The 26,071-nt window shown below is 39.4% G+C and overlaps 1 protein-coding gene and 1 long non-coding RNA gene across 3 annotated transcripts in view; one reads left to right on the top strand and one right to left on the bottom strand.

The window, feature by feature from the left end:
• The window catches only part of LOC110291612, a 70,595-nt gene extending 66,579 nt beyond the window's left edge, over positions 1-4,016 (bottom strand). For both annotated transcript variants that reach the window (XR_003836239.1, XR_003836238.1), the window contains exon 1: positions 3,937-4,016. This is a non-coding gene — a long non-coding RNA (uncharacterized LOC110291612). The remainder of the gene's footprint in view (positions 1-3,936) is intronic.
• On the top strand, positions 1-25,602 carry Cxxc4 (CXXC finger protein 4). Its single transcript, XM_021158837.2, has 4 exons — positions 1-192; positions 320-395; positions 2,938-4,253; positions 21,592-25,602. Exons 3-4 carry the CDS (start codon positions 3,195-3,197, stop codon positions 21,634-21,636), a joined length of 1,104 nt encoding a protein of 367 aa, XP_021014496.1. The 5' UTR covers positions 1-192; positions 320-395; positions 2,938-3,194; the 3' UTR covers positions 21,637-25,602.
• The last annotated feature ends 469 nt before the right edge of the window (positions 25,603-26,071 follow it).

The raw sequence follows: 26,071 nt of genomic DNA on the forward strand, positions 1-26,071 counted from the left end.
ACAGCGACTGGAGACGGACCGGGAGCAACGCGCCGGGAAGAGCAGAGACCACCGACAACAGCCCCGCGCTCTCCCACACACGCTCACACTCGGCGCTTTCCTCTCCACCCCCACCTCCTCCTCCTTCCACCCCCTCCACTAACACCATCTCCTCCTCCTCTCTGCAACAAGAAAAAAAAAAGCCATTTACAGGTATTTTTTTTTCATCCGCATATTTATTTACCCCACCCCCCCCCATTCCCAACAGTTTGTTTACAAGTATTAAAGTTGTAATTGGGAGCTGCCAAGACACATCTGGATTTGTGTTTCTTTGTGTTAGGGGGTGATGTGCAACTAATTAAAGGCAGACTGGCAGCGTCTGCAAATTCTAAGGCTCCCCAAATAAAAAGAGACTGGTAAGTGATTGTTCTTTCTCTTCCTCTGGCTTCCCCGCTTCTCTTTCTCTCTTAAATGTTTGCTGTCCTGTGGGATTGTAAAAGTAGATTAATGCTGGTCTCCAGCAATAAAAACCGTGACTGTATTAATTAATTAATCTGCACCGGCCCCTCCTCCTGAATGTTAAATATGACCTTTGATCTCCATGTCTCTGGTAGATCAGACATACAGTATTAGGCATGTACAGTCACATTGTTCAGAGGCAAAGCAGGATCATGAAGTATGGATGTTTATTTTAGCTTTGGTGTTAGAACTATAGTTATTGGTGTGTGCTTTATTTTGTTGCTAAATAAAAGCCAAACAATAGCTGTGGCTTAGGTACCTTTTTTTCATGCTCCAGGGATGCATTGATTAAACAATAATGACCTGGATGCTGGGCACAATCCTTTTCTACAGTTTCTGGTGGCATTGAACCTAGAGGAGGGAATGGGGGAGGTAGTAGCAATTGGAGAAGCAAGGACAGCTTGTTTGGAAACACCATGCTAAGACTCTGAAAGGGGGATATTAAATCCCTTCTTTATTTGGAACAAGGTCAAAAGACTAAAATGTTAGTGTCCCCTCCCCTCAGTGGGATGATGCCCATTGCATGGTTGGCGGAACTAGTTTCTAGTGACTAGCAGTTATGATGATCTTGCATCTTCAATGTTATTCACAGAAACGGAAGCTGTATGTGTATTCTTACTGTGTCTTTTCCCCCAAACCCTAGCAAGTGTCAGGAATATTTAGCCAGGAGGATTTGGGGGGCACCTTTGTATTGTCATCAGGCCTCAGAAGGGAGCAGTTTTCCCTAATGTGAAACCACAGAGGTGGTTCCTGGGTGATTAGGGGCTTGCTGTGATTGAAGGATGCCTGCTAGCTTCTAATCCAGCTGGAGGGAGGTTCCTTATCTTGCTTTACTTTGCCTAATAGGGATTTGTTTACATAACCCCCCCCCCCTTTTAGGGTGCCTCATCAGTAGACCTTGAAGTTTTCAAATTTGGAGTTTGGACATAGTGGTTCATTAATCTAATTATAAGCATAATTACTATAATTGATATGCATTTGAAACTCTGAAATTGTGAGACAGAGATTGCTAGGCCCTCAGTTTTAATTCCACACCAATCTCTAGGCTTCAGAAGAAGCCAGAGAAAGGTACTCTGGCAAAGGAAAAAAAAAAAGGGGGAAACAAAGAAACTGGTTTTTTAAGGTGAATATACATTTTATATTTTTGCTTTAATTCTTAGAAGACTATGATATACCTCTCACCCTTAATAAACAAGCAGAATCCCTCTTCCTAATGCTTAATGATGGCCTGTAAGCAGAGAGAGAAATGCAAATACCCAGTTAGCATTAAACTTTCCTCTTAAAATATAGCAAAGGGGGGAAAAAACATCTTAATGGTTCTTTGGATAAACAACACCTGAAGGAATCTCCCTTCTCTTTATGCAAAAATCAGTGTTGGTGAATGATTTTTTTTTTTTAAAAAAAAAAACTCCCTTGCTTTCCTCCTTTCTTGGGAAGATACAGCAATCTCCATTAGAAATGATTGGGAGTATTCTTATAGGAGCAGCAGACACTTAGTTCTGAGCCTGTGACATTCATTGCTTGTATTTGAGATCTATCTATACATTTCTTTCTTTCTTTCTTTCTTTCTTTCTTTCTTTCTTTCTTTCTTTCTTTCTTTCTTTCTTTCTACCTACCTACCTACCTATATTCAATCTTTCTTTCTCTCCTCCCTTTTTAAAGCACCACCTTGTTGCCCCTGCCACCAAATGGCTTGTACAATTGAGACCTGTCCTTGGTCCATTGAATTAAGACCCTAACAGAGCCAGCTGTGCTGGGATTCAAACTAATGACAGCGGACACAGAAGGACACTGTGGCAGCTGGTAGTTCTTTTTTTCCACCTCCCTCCTGCCTCTTTGGTTCAGATTGTATGTGGGCAGTCTTGTAGCTCTCAGTTGTATTGTGTTTGCTTACAGTTTATGCTCGGATGTATTGTAGACTTTCTCAGTACTTCATTTGCTAATTTCCGGTTCGTTTTCCTCATAGGGCCATTGCTGTTTCTACTTTACAGCATTTGCATGCCCAGGCAGCACTTGTTCACACATTTCATAATGTTTAAATGCCCTCTGCTTATAGGTAGTATCGCCCTCCCACCCCTGATTTGCATGTCTTTAGCACTCCAATTGCCCTTTTCCCTCGGCATTTGTCACCCCTGTCTTTCCTCTTTCCCTGGGTACTCTAGCTATTAATACATTTTTTCTCAGGAGGGTTACAAGAATAGGGGGGAGGGGGAGGAGCTGTGCGGTGTGCTGTCGGGAGGGAGGGAGGGAGGGAGCAGGGCTTGGGAGTGTTGGGGGGGGCGAAGGGGGTCACGTCTTGATGATTGTTATGCAAACGACCCGACTGGAGAACGTGGGAGCTTTCTGTGGTGTCTGCGGTGGGGTAGCGAGGGCGGCTGTTTATTTATTTTTAATTTTTTTTTCTCGTGCAGCTCGTTGGAATGACTTTCTTTATTTTAGTTGTAACAGTTGGAGGATAATGCAAAGGAAGACGCTGCCTGGGAAGTCACCGTCTGTGGACATGCGCCCCAGAGAGGACTAGAGCAGCCCTCGTCTTGCTCTCCCCACCCGGATCCCACTTTCCTGCACGGCCCGGCCCGTACCCCGACCCCACCATCACCCGCTTCCCTCCCCCCCACCTTTCCCCCTTTCCCACCCAGGTGTCGGACCAGGCGGTCCCCACTTCCACCCTGCACCCCTTCTTCCCCCCCTGCACCATGAACACCAATGTCTGCGTGGAGCCCGGGCCGAGCCCGGAGGCCCCGGGCTTGCCCAAGGAAAGCCACCTGCCCGAGGGGGCCCTGAACAGCCTTGTGGATTACAACTCGGAGATGGAGCGTTACCGCTCCTTTGCCACCTCCTTCTACAAGACCAACGGGGGCGCCTTCCCGCAGGCAGCCAAGATCGCGCGCATCACCACCCCCATCTTCCCCAGCAGCGCTGCCGCCGCCGCGGCCGCCGCGCGCATCGGCATGTCCCCGTGGAACTGCGACAACGCGGCCACCGCCGCCGCCACCGCGATGCTCTGGGGCAGCGGGGGCGGCGGCGGAGGCGGTGGGGGCGGGGGTGGGGGCGGCGGGGCCGGCAGGAAATCCTCCTCGGCCGCCGCCTCCTCCTCCGCCTCCTCCTCGGCGATCCTCCCCGCCGCCGGCGGTGGCGGTGGCGGCGGCGGCGGTGGCAGCGGCGGAGGTGGCGGCGGCGGCGGCGGCGGCGGCAGGACCAGCATGCACCACCGGAACGACTCCCAGCGGCTGGGGAAGGCTGGCTGTCCGCCAGAGCCGTCGTTGCAAATGGCAAATACTAATTTCCTCTCCACCTTATCCCCCGAACACTGCAGACCTTTGGCGGGGGAATGCATGAACAAGCTCAAATGCGGCGCTGCTGAAGCAGAGATAATGAATCTCCCCGAGCGGGTGGGGACTTTTTCCGCTATCCCGGCTTTAGGGGGCATCTCATTACCTCCAGGGGTCATCGTCATGACAGCCCTTCACTCCCCCGCAGCAGCCTCAGCAGCCGTCACAGACAGTGCGTTTCAAATTGCCAATCTGGCAGACTGCCCGCAGAATCATTCCTCCTCCTCCTCGTCCTCCTCGGGGGGAGCTGGCGGAGCCAACCCGGCCAAGAAGAAGAGGAAAAGGTGTGGGGTCTGCGTGCCCTGCAAGAGGCTCATCAACTGTGGCGTCTGCAGCAGTTGCAGGAACCGCAAAACGGGACACCAGATCTGCAAATTTAGAAAATGTGAAGAGCTAAAGAAAAAACCTGGCACTTCGCTAGAGGTCAGAGGAGATGATTTCTTGTTTCCCAGTCTTGCCCCCTCCCTCCTCACTCCCCTGCCCTCTCCCCCACAGGGTTTCTTGTCTGGATTCAAGACGCAGCACCCCCTTTTCTGAAGCTTCTTGCAGGTTGAAACATACTGACAGAGGTGGTTTGCAGAGGGCATGGCCTCTATACCACCCTCCCAGCTGCGCTTCGTGGAACCGCCCTTCGGCTAGAGAGTGCCCCTCCTTTTTCTGTCTCTGGAAAAAAAATGCAATTGGTCTAAGAATCCGAAGTTTTGCATCTGAGCATGCTTAATATTTTCCCTTGCTGTTTTAAACTGTTCCATCAAGAAAACCCCAAAACAAAAAGCTCTGTCCAAAATATTGAACATATTTATCATTCATATATACGTATATATGGGCTTACTATATAGGCCCAGACATAACACTACATACGTGGAACACAACTTACAGTATATGCATACATATTTGTATATAACATCTTTGTGTGTGTGTGTGTGTTTGTGTGTGTGTGTGTGTGTGTGTTCAAATGCCTGGGTTCAGAGAGGGTTTTTATCCTCTTCTAGAATAATTTTCTCCTGAGCCTAATGGAATGTTTTTGTTTCCTGTTTTATTTTTTGCCTTCCTGATCATTTTTGAGCCAGCAGAGAGTATAGAAAGCTGATTGCCACCAGCCATTTTTGAGATGTGACTTTGAGTAAAATGATAATTATTTACTAGTGTGGTTAATGGAGAGCTTATTTTTAAAATAATTAATGTAGTTCCAGGAAAACTCCATTGTTTTTGTTGTTGTTTTAGATTTTATATTTCTCTTAGGTTCAGTATCTGACAATGTAACCATTTTGTGGTTGCAAAATTACTCTAAACATAGGAAGGTTTTGGTTGGTGCCATATATGGTAAATGATAGTTTACTTTTCTTATAGGTCTTTAAAACAGACATTATTCACTGAAGTAATGGTAACATTAGGCTTTTAGTTGCACCTCAAATTAAGATTGATGTATGTGATGAACATTTTATATGATAGCCTAGTCAAAACACAGGAGGAAAAATGCAAAATTACAGGTATATTGTTTTGGTAACATTTACAAAGGAAATATGGAGAGGCAATCACAGTCTGTGATGAAATCTAGAGAGGAAGGCTAGCTGGTTAGCTGCCTGTGCAACTGTGAGACAGGGCAATGGGTTTCGTGTTAGAGAAGGTGCTGTGGACCCGACTGTATGTTGAGTGACTGTCACAATCCGTCCTGAAGAATACTTAGTTGCACATTCTTTTAAATATCGGAAACATGACCTAGGGATGTCTTCTTTGAATCACTGAGAATTGTAGATTTAAAGAATAAACACAGAAGTTAAAGATTTTGCTGCTGTTTTGACTACAAAGAAGATGGATCATCTTGGTACAAACCAAGGCCAAGAGGTTGGGGTTTCCAAAGTTAGAAGCATATAGACTACAATTCCATCACAACATTGCATTCCTCCTTCTGAAGAAACCAGGTCTGCTTGGGAACCTTAATTGTATCCCAGGGTTCTTCATTGTTTTTCCTGTGGGCAACTCTGGTCACACAAAAATAACAGCAGCTACAGTGCAGGTTTATGTATTCTCTCAGATGGCAAACACATTAACTTTTGAACTCTCTGTTGGGGTTTAATTTACCATAACTTCTTTCTGTCTGGAAGACCATGGGAAATTAAAGTTTAGCTTATGATGTGGATGTTTCTAATGAATGGCTAGTGAATAGTATGGTAGTATGGCTTCTATTTTGTCCTAGAGAGTAGTCTGTAGAGTTACAGTTTTGGCATTGTATATAGTATAACATTGGCATTGTTATACCACAGCTTTAGCTGTAGCTACTGGCACCACCTGTACACCATTGTAGGGAATGTAGTAGAGAGGAGAACTCAATAATTCTCTTCTATTTAGTCAGTAACCACTCCAGAGGAGTTTGCTATGAGTTCTGATAGGCTGTCAGCCATGTTTCTAGGCTGGTGAGTTCGTTTAAACTGGTTTCATATATTTCTTCTCTGTGTCCCTTTTAATGGTTTCCCACAAACTTTTCAAATTTTTTTGTTCATAATTCCAAGCCTTTTACAGTCATTTTTGTCTCTGAAAATGAGCATTCCCAGAGCGTTGTGGCCCCACAGAAGGCGGAGAATGGGGGAGAGAATGCACGTTGCCCACTGCAGGCATTTTCCAAAGTGAGGGTTCCTTCTACCTACCAGGGCACAGTTACAGTTCAGGGCCATGATACCTCATGAAATACTACTGGGAAAAACAGAAGAAAAAAAACAGTTTTCTAAATTGTCCGAATGTCTGTCCAGGTCCTGAATAAAGTAATTGTGGTGTGATGATCTCAAACCCACATGGAACCCCATGCAGCACTTGTCTTAAACTTGTCTTAAACTTGTCTTAAACTATCTTAAACCATTGAGCCAAAGCTGAAAGGTTGCCCTGCTGATCTGCTTTCCCATCGCGAATTTGGTCCATTCCTATCTCAGGAGATGTTTTTGAGACTGGGTGGACTCTTGTCTGAGGTCCACAAATTGGATTTCAGCCATAAACTGAGTAGCTAAGACTTGTGGCTTTAACTTTTAGACACATAAGTAGTTTATATTTGCATACTACTAACAACTTGTCCTCTTATTCAGCACTCCAAACCTATGTATGTGCCTGCCTTCCCTTTGACCTGTTCTTATCTCAGAACCGAGACCAGAGGCGTAGTCAGATTGCTTTTAGGCTGTGTAAACCAAGATTAAGAAAGATGCACAGGATGTGCTGGGATTTGTGCATATATTCTCTTGAGCCCCCCTTCCTAGCCTTCCTTTAAATGTGACCTTCCCCTGCTTAGTCTCATTTTAAGAGCAACTTATGTTTATAAAAACCACTCCTTGTTAACATTCAGTATGGCAATACCCATGGAACAGTGTGTGCTCTCTGTTCTGTGTATTTGCATATGTCACTGCTCCTTCATCAATCACTACATTAACAAATAGCCACTAATTGTTAAAAGCAGTTGATACAAATGCATTGTGCTCCCATGGGACAGAACTTACTTTTAAGAATGTATGTCCTTAATTAACATTTACTTCCTAGATATAGTTAAAATATGACCATGTGGGAGATTATTATCATATTAGGTTAATACTTGTGTCTCTTGTAGAGCTAATTCTTCAGATTGTATATACATAAACATTATTTTTTTTCCTGATACAAAGATTTAACTTTTTAAAATATCATGACCTAATGTAACTCAAGGGAAAAAGACCCATGGGTAAGCCTGGCCTCTTAGTCCCTGAACATTGTTCAGGTGACATGATTGATCTCTGTGGGACAGCATTAGAGACCACACAGATCTGGTTTCCCTCCCATTAGTTGATTTATGGGATTGCATTAGGGAAGCTCTGCCTCTGGGAGGTTTCCCTGCCCCTATGCCTGCTCTCTTCCCTGCCACAACTTTATAGGGAAGAGATGAGAAAACTGGAGAGAAAAAAAAAGTTAAAAGGGTGCATATGTTTTTCTTTCTCTTTTCTCTCACTTAAAAAATAGGAAATGTGTTGATGTACCAGCCCCCAGTAATGTTTCTAGAAGCTAGCTTGGGATTCTAAAGGATTTGATTAAAAAAAAATTCTGATATTATCAAGTGAAACTAGATAACTTGATTCAGAAAAGTGTTTTAGAAATGGAGAGAGATACTGCATATAAATTTAAAGTTCTAAGGGCCCCCAACCAATAGCAATTGTGAAATTCTAAATAAAGTATTGTGTCTGTAATTTGTGCAAAATGATGGCTGCCTGCTAAGAAAATGAATTTGTAGCCCACATCTAAAGTAGATGTGTCACTATCCAGTTCATAGCTGTAGAAAATTAGTAAATGACTGAACACTTCATAAGGTTTTTGAAGTTTAGTGGGTTGTTAAAAAAGAATATATGCATAGATAAATATAATAAATCTTTCATATTTTAAGTTGAAACCTTTTCACTTTGTCATTTCATGTTGTAATTTCAAAATGAGTTTTCAGTTTAACAATTTAAACTTGCTAGTAGGAAAAATTTTAAATTTATTTATTTATTCACTTTACAACCCAATATCGACTCCCCTCTGGGTGTCACCTCTTCACTTCCTGCTTGTCAAGTCCCTGGGAAACTAGGTGTGTTCTCTCCCTTTATAGGAGGGAAAAGTTTTTCAATAAACTCCAAATAAACTGAAACTTTTTTGTTATATTAAAATACAACAAGGTCATAATTCAGGGGGAAGACCCAGAGTCTATAAATGATAAAGAAAAGAGCTCAGAAATGTTCAGTTTTGGTCAGAGATATAAGGCAGTTTCATCATGAAGCTACTGAACTACCCAATCAGCTGCTCTGCCCACCACTAGATTCAGTCCAAAGGAGTTAATGTTGGTTTAATGCACACCAGAACTCAAGTTGTACATAATAAATCCATACGACTCCATCTGTTAGTTAAAAATATAATTGCTTATGAAAGTAAGATTTTTTTTTTTTTTTGCTTCTTAAATGGAACTGATAGTCTCATCCATCTACACAGCATGGAAAAATCTAAGTAGTAATTTATGTGGCAATTAGAAGTCATGAAATAAAATTTAAAAATAATCTATAGACTATACCATATATAGGATATTTCTTTGAAACTTAGACATCATCAAACAAGCCAAGCCAAAGACAAGACAAAATTCAGAAAGACAATGAGGAAAAAATTAAATAGCATTGAGCTTTGGGCTTCAACTGAATGGGATAAAGGTATTTGGAGAAGAAGGGAGTGTTTATTTAGCAGTGAAGGTTGTAGAAGTTTCTTGCCTTGAAAGTTTTAATGATTTCATGACTGTTTTGCCCTTCTGTGCATCATCTATTTTTCTTTTGGATGGAATGTCAGGGTTCCGCAGAGTCAGACTTAGAGATCGATGCAGAACCATTTGGCAAAGTGATCTGTAAGACTGGATTTAAAAGGTCTACAGAGAAGATAAAGAGGTCCACCATATTTTCTCCAAGTACATTTTCCACCATATTGGAAACTGTAGTTAGTAACTGCTATGAGCCCTGAAACCCTGTTGGGATATCCATTTTGGATATGAAGTTAGACATTTACTTATTTTAATATTTCCTAGGACTGGGCTCGAATGTGTTTTTAAGAAGTCGCAGGTCCTCTTAAAGGTCTATTACTCAATCAGAATTGACCAGGCTATCTGAATATATAGTTCACCTTTACCCGAAAACAATTCACTTAGATTTTGCATTGAAAAACTTTAATAATATAGTGTCCTATTCAGTGCATTCCACATAAGCCAGGTGTGTTTCAATTTCTTACATTATACAAAATACTAAAAAAAAAAAAAAATCCTGATTAAGCCATCCAGTGGTTTCTAGGTAAAGCAATAGGTTGAAGTTAGGATGTATTTAAATATTAAATTTTCTCCTATTAATAAGTTAATTTATGAAAGCAGAAGTGAGCTCAGAACACTTTGTACAGGGTGGTGATCGGAAGTGTGTTTTCCAGACACTTGGAAAGATAAGAGGTGGTTTGGATGGAAGAAGCAGAACGGTTTTTGTAAAACCTGGTTTTTGTAAGAACTTGTTTTAAGGAATCTATTTTGTATAGGCTGTAAGTGCTGTGGGCCTTTTGTGTGTATAATTTTTGTTCCTTCAGCTCCACCTCAGTGTTTGTGCCTACCTTATACTTAGTATTTGGCATTGCTCTGGTATCCTTGCGAGTTCCATGGTACCTGAGCAGGGATGTGGGAGTGATTTTATCCAAGTCATCTCTTGTTCTACCCTTTGCAGAGACACCTGACCAGAAACTGAATTATTCTTCTGGGTAACTGAAAACCGTCCCTTCATCCAGCAGTGTGTTTTCTGTTTTCTATTGAGTTATGCTGTATCATACTTCACATGTGACAGATATTTAATAACGTCAAGTACTTAGCTCTGCGGGGGTTGGAGAGATCCTAGCAGGCTTGTTAGCTCTAAGTTAAAGCAATATAAAGAATTTTTCCCCCTTTGTGAAATTTACAGCCCGTGTCTTAGTCTCCTTCAGGAGCTTGAGAATACATAACTAGGTAGAAGCTCAAGCTTGCCGACTCTCCTCTCCATTTTCCTTCGTATTTATCACAACTGTTTTAATGCAGTTTCTTACTAATAGCAAAACGGTTACTTTTCCATGTAAGTCATATTCATTCTGTATTTATTTTATGTAAAATCAAATATAAATTATATTCAGGAAATATAATACTAGTTTCCTGGCTTGCCTTTTTTTTTTCCTTCCTTCCTTCCTTCCTTCCTTCCTTCCTTCCTTCCTTCCTTCCTTCCTTCCTTCCTTCCTTCCCTTCTCTCCTTCTTTCTTCCTTTCTTCTTTATTTTGTAATTAAAAAGGCGCATCAGGGCCATGCTGTCACATAGAGAATCTATGAAAAAGCGTCTCCTGCCTCAGGCAATGCTTAAGACACTAGACAACTTCATTGAGAGAGCTATTCTCTATGTGACTTAGTTCAAGAGACTCAATATGAGGAAAGAATTAAATACTTTCTATAAATACCAGCCAGAGAAAACATTTAGCTTTGAAAAACTGAAATGTATATAATAATAAACATTACTTAGGTAGAAGATTCAGGTATCCGTTTAGTATAGATGTGAGACAGGTAAAAATGATTTTGAGGAAAAACTGAGAGGCCCTTAAAGAAGTGGAATTCTAACCACAGCAGTATTTTATCTTTTTGAGTTAAAAAATATTAGGATGCTAAACACTATATAGAAGGGCATTGGTCAAGATGGGATGTGGATCCCTTCATCCTTCCAGAAGTTTGAAAGTTTGCAGAGGGGAAAACAGGACAAAAGGAAAGAACAGATGTTCAAGATCTGACTTAACACATTCCGCTTGAGAGTGGGAGCTGCGGCCCTCAGTTTAGTGCTGAGTGAGTTCTCAACTGGGATATCTGTGTCCCAGCTGAGGTTATCTTGATGTGTGCCCTCGAAACACTTGGTAGCACAATTCCAGGGTACAGCTAAAACACTTCCAGGATTAGGAGAAAACACGATCCCATTTGAGTCTTATCTACATTTAATTTATATCTTAGCGAGCAATCTAAAAAGTTGCCAAAAGTGTTGAAGCGGGGGGAAAACTCTGCTGAAAGTGCTATTCCTTGCTCAGCATAGCAGACCATAACTGGATGATTGATAGAAGCATCCGAGGGATAGAGATCAAGTCGGAGGAGGAGAGACCGTGGCAGGTGCCTGTAGAGCAGGAAGAGTGATGGGCAGTTCTGTGGATTTCAGCAAATCTGGCAAATTCTGAAAAAGATGTATTTTCTCTAAAACTTCCTAAAGCATGTAGAAGGTGATGAAATAACGTTCTTTAAAGGAAGAAAACCACTGAAATGTAATTCTGTGGAAATGGTAGTGATTAGCTTTGGTACGTCAGAGGTCAAAAAAATTTTTGTGCTGGGAGATGAGTATGCTGTGGAAATGTTTCTGTAGGCTAAGTGATGATTTTAATGGAGTTGAAATAAGGGAAAGAAGGAGATATAGATCATGAAAGGTGAGCTGCAACACTTTTATTAAATCTCAAGTCTGAATTTTACTTTTTGTTCACAGAAAACAAAATAGAGAGTACTGCCTTGTCTCCATATCCAAAGAAATTTGCTGCAAGGCTGCATTGTGTAGTGTTGTGTTGGGGATCATTTTGAGTGTGGTGTCTCTCTGGGTTTCCCTCCTGAGTGTCCTTTCACATAATTATGGGTTTGAGAGACGTGGGGTTCAGTTGAGATGGATGCTGAGTTTTTTCAGGCTGCAGGAGAGGTTGTTAAACTAATACAGGGCTTGTATATCAGAGGAACATGATATCAGTTTGTTGACTCCTCCAGAGAAAGTGGAATAAAGTAGAACAGAGCAGAAAATATATGGATGTACCACAGGCAAGTGGTACTCCTCAGTGACGGTTTCCGCTGCATTAGGCGGGTGGGAAAAATGTGAAGGTGTTGGCTACTTTCAAATAAAATTTGGAAAATGTTAGCAATAGCAATTACACAACTGAGCATGTCTTTAATGAGAAAGGAAATTATATTTGAACGTTTTTTTAGTAAGATGAGTAAAATGTACACGTTCTATAAACAGCATGTCTTGATTCCAAGACAGGCTTCTGCCTATGTTGTGCATTCGCAGAGCTGTTAAGAGTGTGGTAAAGCACTTGGTAAACTAGACTCAGCTAAGCACATTTAGGCAGGAGCTGCTACCTTCTAATGCTTGCATGTAACTTCAGTAGATACATGGATGTGTGTACAGACAGCTACAATGTGTCCAGGTTTAAGGAAGCCCTTTTCCTTCTTTCCAACTGCTGTCTGCCAGTACCTTTATGACTCCCTAACTCAAGCTCTTAGTCCTTTATCCAAGGTTCTTAGTTACTTCTTCTTATGTTCAATTGCCATCTAAGAAGTGAAATAAGTATAAATTGGAGACTTGAACGTTTAGACAACTCAAGAAGCAACTGCACACTTGTGGACCTGGGTCAGCCCAGTTTTGTTCTCCATACTGGATAAGGGGCACAGAGATACGGTGACTGCCGTGCTACTGTGGGTGGTCCTTCATGTCATATTAAGAATTTTTGCTGTATTTTGAGGTATATGTTATAGGCTTTGTATAAGGGAAGGGGAATATTGGAAACATAGGGTGTACAGAGCAGGGGAAGCGCACAGGCAGGCTACAGGATGCTGCAGATTGGGAAAGCATTGGGCTCTAGGTCACTCTTGAGTCTGCTCAAATCAGAAATGAATAGCAATTGTTAATGTATTACAGTCTGTGAGATGTAAGGTGTCTCAGATGGATCTGGGATCAGGTCCATTAGAACCAGTCAGACTTCTTTTCCTTCACTCACCACAATGGCAAAATTAGTTCCAGAGAGATTAGCTGGGCTTAGCTTTTCCTTGCCTTTGCTGAATTCTTTCCAACCTGCTCCCTCTCTCTTCTCCTTTCCTTTGTTTTCCTCTTTCAATTTTCTCTTTAAGGATAAATTTCAACTATTCAGTTAGACACACAGTAAGGCCAAGGTGAGAAGATAAAGCCTCAAAATTACCTAAGGATAGTGTTTAGGTAAACTTGGTTCCTTATTAACAACCAAGCACTCAAAGATGTGAGCATAACTTTAAGGCAGTTGGAAGAAAAGATTCTGGAAAAATACTGAATTGAGCACATGGAAAAGATTCCAGAACAAAGGTGAATGTATTATTGCTTACTATGGATTATAAACACATCTCCTGGCAAAAACAATAGAATTGTTCATTTATTTTAAGAGACCATGTTTGCACAAATATGTAGAAAACCCATGAACTTTTCTTGAGGGTGAATTGGAACCTATAGACTGGAGTGATGTGGGATGTGGTGATCCTCTGGTGTCAAGGGAGTGGAATCCTTGATATGTGTATCCTCTAAGTGTAAGTGAACCCAAATATACTCTCAGTGATTGAGGGCACATTTAAAAAAATAAATTAAATTAATTGTTGCTTTCAGATTTTTTAATTGTATAATTTCTAAGGTAGACAAAGAGGTCAATGAAAAATTGTGAACATTCCTTGTACTGGCAACTCTAAGTAGAAAGCAGAGAGAGAGAGAGAGAGAGAGAGAGAGAGAGAGAGAGATGGGGCAAAGAGAAAGGAGAGACTATTGGGAGGTACAGCTTCAAGGCCTTGTGCTGTTCCTTGGAGCAGGGTTCTAGCCAAGTGAAGTGTGTTGCTGATGGTATCTAATTGGTGGAGCTACTTAGAAGAATGTTCTCTGAATTTCTCTGGTCAATTTAGGAGCATAAAACCCTTAGGGGGTTCTAGGCTGGGTCTCTCTCAGTGGCTGAGTGTTACCAGAGGAGATGCTGAACAACTTGCAAGTCCGTGACCTGGATTAAAACATTACACGACGCACACCTTTATGTAATATCAAAAAAATATTTCTCCAGTCTCCATGTCTATAGGAATGAGAGCAACCACAAGACCGGCTATGGATCATAATTGTAACTGCTGGGGTAAATTTTAATAAAATTAAAGTCTATTTAAATCTAGCTCTGATAAGTACTATAAATAATTTATAATTTTCTCATGGTTGTGAAAATACCTCTTCTTGTTTTCAGCAAAAGAGTGGTGTACTTGATAGAAATTCAGGATTATAGCAAAATTCTATTGCAAGTTTCAAAATTATTAAACAACTTCATCATTTTTAGTAGCTATTTTCTCCTAAAGGCAATATTGTGGACAGGAATTAGCAGGTCAGCATCAGGGAGAGAGGGAGAGACAAAGAGAGAGAGAGAGAGAGAGAGAGAGAGAGAGAGAGAGAGAGAGAGAGAGAGAGNAGAGAGAGAGAGAGAGAGAGAGAGAGAGAGAGAGAGAGAGAGAGAGAGAGAGCAGAAATATATTCAGATCCTAAAGCCGGATATATTTCTATATACCTATACTCTAATGCAAGCTTGCAGAAATATAAATAACACTGGTACATTTAAATAATTAACAGTGTAGCTTATATTTCATTAACATAAATTTTACATATTTATTTTTATGAGCCATAGCTTTATGTAGCCCAGGTTGTCTAACAGTAGCTTGAGATCACCTTGCTCCTCTTGGCTACACAAAGTGCCGAGATCACACCACCATGGCCAGTTAATTTTACAGTTTTAATCTCAATGTTACTCTTATACCCCTGTTTACATGTAAGATTAAAATTATCATATGGAATCATTTTTGTAAAATACTCTTGAAAACTGTGAGTCACTGAAAAAATTACCTATTTCTCTATAGTGTGATGCTACTGTATCAGAGTGACTTTTTTTCTGTCCAAGAACATTTTAATCACTAAAATAGTCATATATGTCACAATAAGCTTACTCATCTGTTGGGCAGTAGTGGTTTCAAGTATTCTTTTTAACCACATGTAAATTATATGTAGCATGTATCAAGGTTCATGTTTAAAGAAGTTGTTTGCAATAGATATTAGGGACAGAAAGTACATGTCCTTTAGGATCATGGTGTCTACGCTGTCTTCCCTCTGACTCCATCTCTTCCCAAGTACACGTCTCAGCCTTGTTTCCCTAACTGGCTCAACCCTTACATGCACTTAATTCCCTTGTAGTGTGGTTTTCAAGTGTGTCCTTCTGTTTACAGTTAGCTAGGTTTGTCTCCTATGTCTTACCATCTTGGTGGTGGTGGTGATGGTGGTGTGGTAGAAAGAGTAACAGGAGCCACCGCCTACAAAGAGCAGAGCCTGAAAATGCACTGGCTAGCCCTTCACCACCGACCAGAGGAATCCGAGTGTCAGTTTATAATGTCAGTTTAGAAGCCAGGAAGGGGGAATGCACCTTCCAGTCACTGGTTCTGTATTTAGTATGTGTCCTCCTTTAGATATTACCAGTCACTGGTAACACTATACTTATTTTTACTTACATCTAAATATCGACCAAAATAAGGCTTCCTTATGTCAAATAGTTAAGTGCTAAAGGAATAATTTACGGGAGAAACACATCTGATATGTTATGCTTTATATATATATAAATATATATATATATATATATATATATATATATACCTCAGGTATATTGACAAGCCTGAGGAAGAAAGAGAGGTGTAATTTAAAACTAGAGAGCTGGGGGAAGTGACAAAAGTCTATAATCCCAGCACTCTGCAAACTGAGGAATTTTTAGGCCAGACTGGGACACAATGAGATCCTACTTAAAAATACTAAACAAACAAACAAACAAACAAAAAAAAAGAAAGAAAAAAGAAAATGTTAGAAAGTAAAATCATACTCCTATTCACATATCTAATAGGAGTTAGTTTTTACTCTAAGGTTATTTTTTATTTATTAACAGAACATTCCAAGGCATCACATTAATCAATGGTCATAAATTCATGGTTTTCTCATACCTGATTATGTTCTATCTATACTCTTTAGTGGCCTAGTAGTAGACTATGCTTTTAACAGTATAACATTTAAAGACGAAGTTAAAAAAAAAAAAAAAAAGAGGAAAATCTGCTTCCCTTTGCTGGATATCACTTTAGACCATAATTAACTAAAGATTTTATTTATGTATAAACTTATGTTAAGGTATATGTGCATGGTATTTTCCATGCAACATCCATGGTATTGTGCCTGTCACACATCTCCAAGTAGATTTTGAAATTCACTAGGAAGAAACAACACATTTAATGACACCTTATATTATTTTATAAATCACACCAGAAAAAAAGGAAGTCTTCCATTATCAGGAACCGTTTTGATTTTGTTTACTCAAAAGAAGAAAACCCTAAAGTTGAGAGGTTTTCTTAAAACTACAAAAAGCCAGTCAGATGCTAACGGACAACAGTGAGGGTCTTTTACCTTTTGACTTATTCACTTATGTCATTTTCATTGCAGGTTCTCAGAGATTCATTAACGTCTTTAAACTGTAGCACTAATATGTAGGTTTAAATGTAGCAAGAATTTCAAAACTCAAGGCTTAAGGCGTCCCTGAGTCTAATTTGGTGGCTTTCCCAGGAAGGTGACATCCCAGAAAGTCTCCAAGCAGCTTTCATTGGCTCTGTGCACCCTGAAATTGCATGGACTTTGGCTGAAAAACATTTTTCCCCCATCACAGTGTGAAAATCAGAAACTGATTTGATGATGTGGGTTCCACTCACTGTCAGTAATTACATGGAACTTTATTTTTTAATCAGTGTGAGAATACTGCTATTCTCAAATTCTAACTCTTTAAAACCATTGTGTTAGATTCCACCTGTTTCACAGTAGAAATTTTGAAGGCCCCAGGTGAATGATGGAATTCTTTGTTTTAGAAAGCAATGCAAACAAATATTAGCAAAGTATTTTATCATTCTCAGTGGAAAATCTTAGTGCCACCTTCTTTATCTCTATTTAGAAATTCATGCATTCCATTCATTTTTGGCATTCCAGTGTAGTGTGGTTTCTAAGTGTGTCCTTCTGTTGACAGCTACATCTTCCCATCTTGGTGATGGTACTGAGGGTGGTGCCAGAGGAACGGGTAGGAAGGCTTTGTAGTCTTTGAAACCTCAGGTGTAACTTCATGAAAATGTTTTACTGTGGCGAGCGCTGCCACATTCCCTTCTCTCTGCCGTATCTATTGAGCTAAATGACCACACACCACACCCGCATTTGTCCAGTTTTAGATCCTCCACCTCCCGCTTCCAGGAGGTGAATTTTGCTTAAGCCCCACATGCTTCTAACACTAATGTGCAGATGCACATTTGGCCCAAAGACACCAACGTAGCAACCCTCACTTGATGGGTGCCCAACATGAGAAACCATTTTGGAATCTTTTTGGAGCTGAGCTTGGGGCTTCTGCCTTACTTGAGGCTGTTTTGTTTCTTGTTCCTTATTGAGTTAGCAAAACTTGATACTGTAATATTTACTGTTAACTTTTTGGGTAAATGTAAAATGCCATTCTGTCCTTGAAGAACGATCTTGCTTTGGGATAAACACATACCATTATTTCAAGGCTGAAGGTCATTTTCTATCTGAAGAATTTTTTTTTAATTTATTTTTTATTTTTATTTTTTTTTTGCAGCAGGCTTGATAGCAATGTCAGGAAGAGGGACAGTGGGGTGGGGTTGGGACCTGCAGCTTTCTCCACAGGTCTCATGGGAGCCAGGCTGCCTTAAACAACATGATCACTTCAATGTTCTTCATGACCTCACATCCCATTTTCTTCCAAGGGAATCTGGTCTTCCTGTCACTCAGGATCAGTATCCCCTGTAAGCACCACTGAGATCCAGGAAGTCACAGTAATCTTATCAGGAGTGTGATTCCCCAGCTGGGACTTTGAATTTATCTAACTTGGAGGTATCTGCTGAGGGCATCTAATCCCCTGTGTGGATGTGCTGAGCCTCCAAACAATTTACAGTGGTCCTCTTACAAAGATGACCTCCTTAGCTGACAAAGGCAGAAGATGTGTGTCCAAGTTTGTACAGACTAATCAGAAATCCGTGATTTAACCCAGTACTTCTATAAAGCAGTTGTTTCTAGCTTCTTGGCTGCAGGTAACTCAGCCTCACCCTCAAGTAAATTTCTGGGGAGCCTAAATGAAAATTGGGTAGTACCTAAGTTTTGTGTAGCCTCTAGGACTCTAGGGCTCTAAAGAATTTTTGCTCTCCTTTTAATCCTTCAATGAAATTGAGAGGGAAATTGTAAGTTTCTGGTAAATATTTGATAATTTGTACTAATTATTGCACGGTGGCTTTCCTAGTTATTCTTATGTGGTTTAGGTAATTTCTTTCCTTTTTTTCCAATTTTTTTATTAGATATTTTCTTCATTTACATTTCAAATGCTATCCCAAAAGTCCCCTATACCCTCCCCCCCCCCNNCNNCCCTNCCCNCNCACTCCCACTTCTTGNCCCTGGCATTCCCCTGTACTGGGGCATATAAAGTTTGCAAGACCAAGGGGCCTCTTTTCCCAATGATGGCTGACTAGGCCATCTTCTGCTACATATGCAGCTAGAGACACGAGTTCCAGGGGTACTGGTTAGTTCATGTTGTTGTTCCACCTATAAGGTTGCAGACCCGTTTAGCTCCTTGGGTACTTTCTCTAGCTCCTCCATTTGGGGCCCTTTTTGTTTGTTTATTTTTTAAGTTTTATGACCTCAAAGATCTTTTTTTTTTAATTAGATATTTTCTTTATTTACATTTCAAATGTTACCCACTTTCTTATTTTCCTCTCTGAAAATCTCCTATTCCCTCACCCGTTGCAGTGCTCCCTAACCTGCTCACTCCCGTTTCCTAGCCCTGGCATCCCCTATACTGGGGCATAGAACCTTCACAAGACCAAGGGCCTCTCCTCCCATTGATGACTGTCTAGGCCATATCTTAATGCAAAGAAAAGCCATTTTAAAAACTTCTCTGCTTACCTTCTCTACTCCCCTGCCTGGGAATACTTTCTGACCTCAGCACAGCGTCCAGTTACATCACAACAGAGCTTCCCTGGGTGCTATTTTGTGTCAGGGACCATCACTAGAGAAACCTTAGCCTTGCTTCCCTCATGGCTCCTTTGTGATGGATTCTTAGTGTTAGCAAACACTGAGAAAGAACCATCTTTTCCTTCTCACAGTGGCCTTTGAGTCTAGGAAGCATGTAAAAGCCTTTGCTTTCACAAAATACTGCAAATAACATGGAAGAGCAGACCGGGGATCAGGAAGAACAAAGTTAGAAAATAGCTTCAAAGGCGTATCTAAGCCATAAGGAGTTCATCATTTAAGAAACGTACGCTGCATTTTTTCTGTTTACCTCCATAAACATATCTGTGTATCAAGATCCATGACTGCATAAGTATATATTTATAAACTTGCTTCCAGTTGGCATCTGAGAGTAAGTTGGCATCTTTGTCATACATATACACACAAATGTGCATATGTATGAGTATATATGCACATGTTTATTTTTTGTATGTGAATCTGAGTGTAGATATATAATTGCATGGATAGACTTGGATCTAATGTATCTTGTTAAAAATGACTACATTTATATAAATAAACTGACTTATATAGAATTTATTCTTAGTTGGCATCAGAAAGCAAGGTGGCATCTGGTAGAACATTTCAGTTTTCATTTCCTAGTTTTGCATGTGTGTGCCTGTGCTCACAGAATGCATGTGTGTGTGCATGCACGTGTGTATGCACACACACATGCATGTGCGTATGTGTGTATGTTCATGTGTGTGCATGTGTGTCACGTGAGTGCCTGTAAATATGAATAATAGAATGGGTGTGTTCCTTATTGCTTTATATAATTCTCTCAGTAATGACTAACTAAATGTAACTAGAATTATATTTATTACAGTTGGTATTCAAAAATTAAATTTAGAAAGTGGTTAAGGACTTTTCCACAAACAAAACCAAATGATGGAGGCTCAGTATGCACAGTGAGCTAGAAAGAACAAAACTGATTAACTCATCAGTAAGAGGAATCAAAACCGAGCAAAATAGGTGCTTATTTTACTGAGAATGGTAGACCTTTTTGTGCTTTGCGAAGGTACAATTTACTTTTTTATGTATGCATGCAAATTTGTACTATATAACTTATAGTAAATTAATTTGTCTTAATAGTTAAAGTTCATGGTTCTCTTTAATATTGTTAGTGCCAATAGTGCAAATGAAATCTACCTTCCAAAACAGTTACTTTATTCTCTTAAATTTCTTTAACAACAAAGATGATATAGGCTTAAGGTCCAGGTCCAAGACTAAGAAAGGCACTTGAAATATAGTAAGTAACACACACACAGGGGCATGCGAATGACATTCTCAAGAGAGAGAAGTTGAAATTCTGACTTTAGATAACATAGTAGGTTAATACAGAATTTTATTGTCGATCAACATTAAGATGAAAGGAGAATGGCAACCAAATTACTTATGTACGAGAAAGTAAATCAAAGCCAACTTCAATCATTAGAGCACTTTGTAATATAATTTGTAGCATATTTTTCATGTGTATTCTAATAGGAAATTCAAATGGTATGAACATTTTCTTAAGAAATATATTAAAATAGAACATATATAATAAATCTTACTATATTTTAATATATATTTTAAGAGTGTGCATACACACACACAAACACACACGGTCACAAAGTAGCTGCCTGGTTGGCAACATTAATTTTGTGTATCAGCTTGCCCCCATAAAGAAATTCTTTACTCAGCTTTGACATTAACCCTACACAAATTGCATATGTATGTATATACTACAACTTTGTATATAAAACTTCAGGTTACTTTCAGGTGACATGCTTGTTCATGTAATGGACAGAATAATTCAGTCATAGTCACTTTGACTGTACAAAAGACTTATATGAATCACATTGAAGACGGCATGCATAGCTGGTTATGATCTTTTACAATTTAGAAGATAGGTAAATGACCATCATGAAAGATCTATTTCCTATGTCATAGTGTGGCTATGCCATCTATGTCTAGACACAAACATAATCAACATAAAGTGATATGGGTTTCCTAGGAGGTAGCCACAGAATTTACATACAGGTACCAGTTGCTCTTGCCATTAGTTAAGACTTTGAACATCTTTTAATTGCTACACACATCCCAGGATGTATTTCATGTATTTTAAGTACATAATGTGTTTCAGTCGTTAGGATCAATCAATTAGTATTAAACTGAATAATATAATTTTATATTTTAAGATTATGCATTTCTTCATTTATTATATGTTGCTGTATATGTCCTTGTGTTCTGTATGGTTGACTAAAACTATTGCTGAATTGGAAAGGAGAAATATCTAATTGTATATTGACATAGAAAGAAAGCTTAACCTGTTTTCTTGCTCTTTTTTTTTTTTATAGAGAACACCTGTTCCCAGCGCTGAAGCATTCCGATGGTTCTTTTAAAGCTGTAGTGTATCTTATTTTCAAGGCATTTGGGAATGAAGGGCAAACTAATGTCTTGTTTTAAGAAACCGCTTAGTCCACCATTGAAGAAATTATCCAGAAATTATTTTCATTTTATGTATAGGGATTTCTTCAAAAAAAAAATCAAAAAACAAAAAACAAGAGGAAAAGAAAACAACAACAGCAACAAAAAAAGACACATAAAAATAACAGAGAAGTTTGGGGAATTGGCCAGTTTATTTACTTTCAATACACTGATTCTTCCTTTGATGTATTTAGCTATACTAGTGAAGTTGTTGTCTATTTTGAAAGTGGCTGTAAAAAAAAAATAATAATAAGTTTGGGTAACCCCCGACTGTAAAATCATGTATCTTTGCAAAGTACATATCTATACTTCATTTTCAAATATATGTGTTTCAGTACTGTAAACTGTACAGATAGCAGCTTGTATTTTGTGTGTTTAGACACAAGGAGACAATCATGTCTGAGCATCTATGGAGATTAACAGTTTGTACACAACAATATGGTTCTGCAAGTTAAAAATCTGGAGCAATAAATTTTAGCTTTAAATATTTTTGGCCAGTTGTTTTTAGAAGCAGAAACAACACCGGTGGTTTTCATGCATCTTTGTGTAGAGACTTGTTGGCTGGTTTGTCAAGACTAAAAGATAATGCCGCATCCAGCAATGACCTTCAGTTGTGTTGGTATAAGAGGGAAAGCTACAATGAAGGTTTCAATTAATCTTTTGAGCACTATATTAGAGTAGTGGTTATGCACTTGCATTGCTTACAAACGAGCTGTACAGAGGGTATACCCCCCAGATATTTAGTGTAGTTGACTTGTTTGGGTTGCACTGTAAGGGGAGTACGCTAAATAGTTGGGAAATGCAGAATCAGTTCTATATTTTTTTTTAATTGAAAATGTGTTTTCTAGGCTAACGTTATCAGATCATAGAGAGAGAAATTCATGCCTGACACCACTTTTTTTTTCCCTAGGCATACACAGGTTGTTTAAGCTTTTTTATTCTTTGATTATTAGTTTGCTTTGGGGAAGGGTAAGAAAAACAAAAACCAGAGAGTATTCAAAATGTTTTAATTCTGTGTATGACACTGGATGGGTAGGTTTAAAACAATGCTCAAAGGCATTGAAGCCTACTTTAAGGCATGACTGGGCTTATTTTCAAGTTCAAAATAATCAAGCACATTGGTTAAAAGGGAGGCTTTTTTGTTTCTTTATCTTCCTATCCTTAGTCTCTCAGTTGGACCAGTATTCTTTCCCAGTCTCTCATGGAACACCCACTGCTTCCTTCCCCTTTCTTACCACTGGAAGCTTTCTTTTCATGAAGCAAGGCCACAGTGTGAGGAATTTCATAAAAACAAGACAGCCCATCCCCCACTCCCACCCCAGAATGCTTTATAGAACCAGGGCTGCCTCACCCTGTCCCAGTTGGTTTTCCTAGGACAGTCTTGCTTCTCAAACGATGCCCATCCCAATAAGACAACTAGCCTAAAAGAATCAGTTTCAGGAATAAAACATAGTTTAGGAAAGACACAAAGAATAACAAAGTTGCCGCGTTACTTACCTCTTTGTTCTTTATGACCACCAGACAGGTTAGCCAGCTGAATCAAAAGGAAAACCACAGGAGAGATCGATAAGTCAGCCAAGACTTTAGAGTCTAAAGGGCTTCAAAGGTTGGCAGGGGAATATTTTTAAATTTTCATTTTAGATTTGAATGGGAAGAGGGATGACATTTTTTTTTCCTCAAGGCAGGTCAAGTACTACGCCATCATTGGTCACCTGGATGAGAGCATAGTAGGTTTGTAGGATGCAAGTGTAAGGCACCAGTGGGACGAATGTGCCTGGCTAGCATACCAGTGCTTAGTCTGCAGTATGGTCAAGCAGTGTTTGTGAGGAGAATGCATTATGTATTACACCTGCCTATGCTTAAAGAGAGGGATGAAATCATCAAAAGGTAAAATGTGCTGTGTATTACTTTTGAGATAGCGTTCTCCTCCGTGTGGATTCCTTAGACTGTTTGTAGCTATAATTTCTGTTTCTGCTGTAGGACCAATGAGAGTTCTATGAGTTCTTTATTTCTTTATTGTCCCACTGTCTGTCTGTCTGTCTCTTTACAATTTTTACTTTATTATTTTATTTTATTCTTATTTTGGACAATTTGTTAGTGAACAATGAGCACGTGAAAATTTATTTTCACACTTGAATGGGACTCTTCCCTTGCTTATGTTAAGGAAAAAAAATGATTATAAATGAAACCAATTTCCTTTCAGACTGTATTAGGCACACAATAAGGACCTCATAGCAATGTATGGAAAGTCAAAAACTCAAGGTGGTATTGCATGTCTTGATGTATTTTTCTATTTGTTTGTTTGTTTGTTTGTTTGTTTTTTGTCTTTTGTTCTAAGACAATGAATTTGTGTATTGTAAATGTGTTGTTTCACATGGCTGTTCATTTATTTTTAAGTAGAGAAATCTGTTTGTTACCACGATGAACAGTGTGGCCTTTTTCTTTAATTTTTTTGCATTTTCATTATTAGCACTAATTGCTCTTATGCCACACACTTCTTATGTTTCCCCTTAAACTCAGTTTACAAAATGTAGGGTACAGATAGAGTTCTCACTGGTGATGGTGAAGAAATGACCCTTCTACATTACCTCTAGTTTTCTTTCTCAAGTTTATCTACATACCAACAACCTGTAGCCTTAGGGCAGTGAAGGGGTGCCTGTGCATTTTCTTTATTCCAAAAATGTAAATGAAACATAACTTTTAACAGCGGCTCACTGTGTGTCTCATTTTCCATACCAAGGAAATTTAGAATTTAGCAATCAGATTGTAGGTCGTATATATACAACTTAAAGCTGACATGCCAGACCAGATAGATGTTGCTCAAGCTGCTGGAGAAGTCCACGTACAGAAGAGTCCAGTCTTCACGGATGCCATTCCCTGGCAGCATTTGAGGGGAGTACAGGAGAACATGTGGGCCATTGGCACATAGTGTGTTTAGCAGGTGCTCCCTCTGGCTATTCCTTAGCACTCCAGAAGAATATTATAATGCAGACCTCTGTCTTTATTGACTTTCAGACTTAAGTGACTTTCTGTTGGACTCCTCTTCTCCTTATACAAACACAGAGGCACACTCACAAAGTAGTACTGACTCCATCCAGGTTACATGAATAGTAAATATCTTCCCCTAATGAATGGGTATGCAAAAACGTTTTGCTTAACCCCAAACCTTCCATTTCATACTAAGCAATCACAGGGAGTGAGAGACAACGGGCTTGTTATGAATTAATATTAAGTAATCATGAAAGGAATGGAATGTTGCATCCTTTGTCAGAAGCCCTGGTGTGGATGTTGTTCAATTAGTGCTAAAGCATAGAAAGACTAGCTGATTGTAATCAAAGAATTAAAATAGAGACACAGTTAAATGAAGGCACGAGTCAGGGTCAAATATGTTGAGCAGAAATCTGTAGTGGGTCTTTGATCATGGTGAGATTCACAGCGTTATCAAACAGTTGGTTCTCATGTAACAGCTAAATGTTTCAGATTTTGTTTTTTATTAAATTTGGCATTTCACACTGAGATCTGTATTCCTAGCGAGTAGAACACAGCTCCTGTGTTCAGAGGGATTCCGTTCCACAATTGACAAATAGATATTTCAGGACATGGGCCACCAAGTGTACTCCGTTCCCAGTGTCCTCCCGTTCTGAACTGTGCAGTTATCGGTTATATTTTCTAATAGATATTTGTGTAAAAGTGTATGTAAGCTTGTGCAGTTATTTTAAAAAGCAGTTTTGGAAAACAGTGTATTTATTAAAGAAAAAAATCACTTATGGGGCATGTACAAAACTGTAAAAAAAAAATTAAAAATCACTTCAATTTGCCCAGTAAAGTTGTTTTTGTGAGATTTCTGTGTTGTTAAATAAAGGACTTTAGTATTCAAAGTATCTCCATTTTTCCATGACAAGATTTTATTTGTGGGATTTCAATTAATAAACACAGTTCTGAAAAATCTAATATTGTTTATGATGTAAAGGTGTTTTATCTTTCACAAAATAATGCTATTATTTTTCTTTTTGTTCATCCATATTTATCACCGATATCTATTTCTCTGTCTCTCTATATATCTATCTCTCATCTATCCATCTATCATCTCTATCTATAATTTATATAAAGAAGACAAATATGATACTTAGGATATATTTCTTGAAAACTTTAAAAGACTTTCTAAGTTGAAGATGAGTAAATGAGCCTGTGCTTTGTCTCCTTCCGGTCTGTAGAAAACATTGAAGACTTCTTTGTCTCGTGAGTGAAAATCTTTAGAGATGATTCTTGAAGACATTGTACTTGAACAAATGCAACACATTCAACCGTGTCTCTGGCCACGCCCTTGGTTTTGACTTGATATATGCATTG

Source organism: Mus caroli, chromosome 3 (assembly GCF_900094665.2).
Source record: "Mus caroli chromosome 3, CAROLI_EIJ_v1.1, whole genome shotgun sequence".
Taxonomy (NCBI): domain Eukaryota; kingdom Metazoa; phylum Chordata; class Mammalia; order Rodentia; family Muridae; genus Mus; species Mus caroli.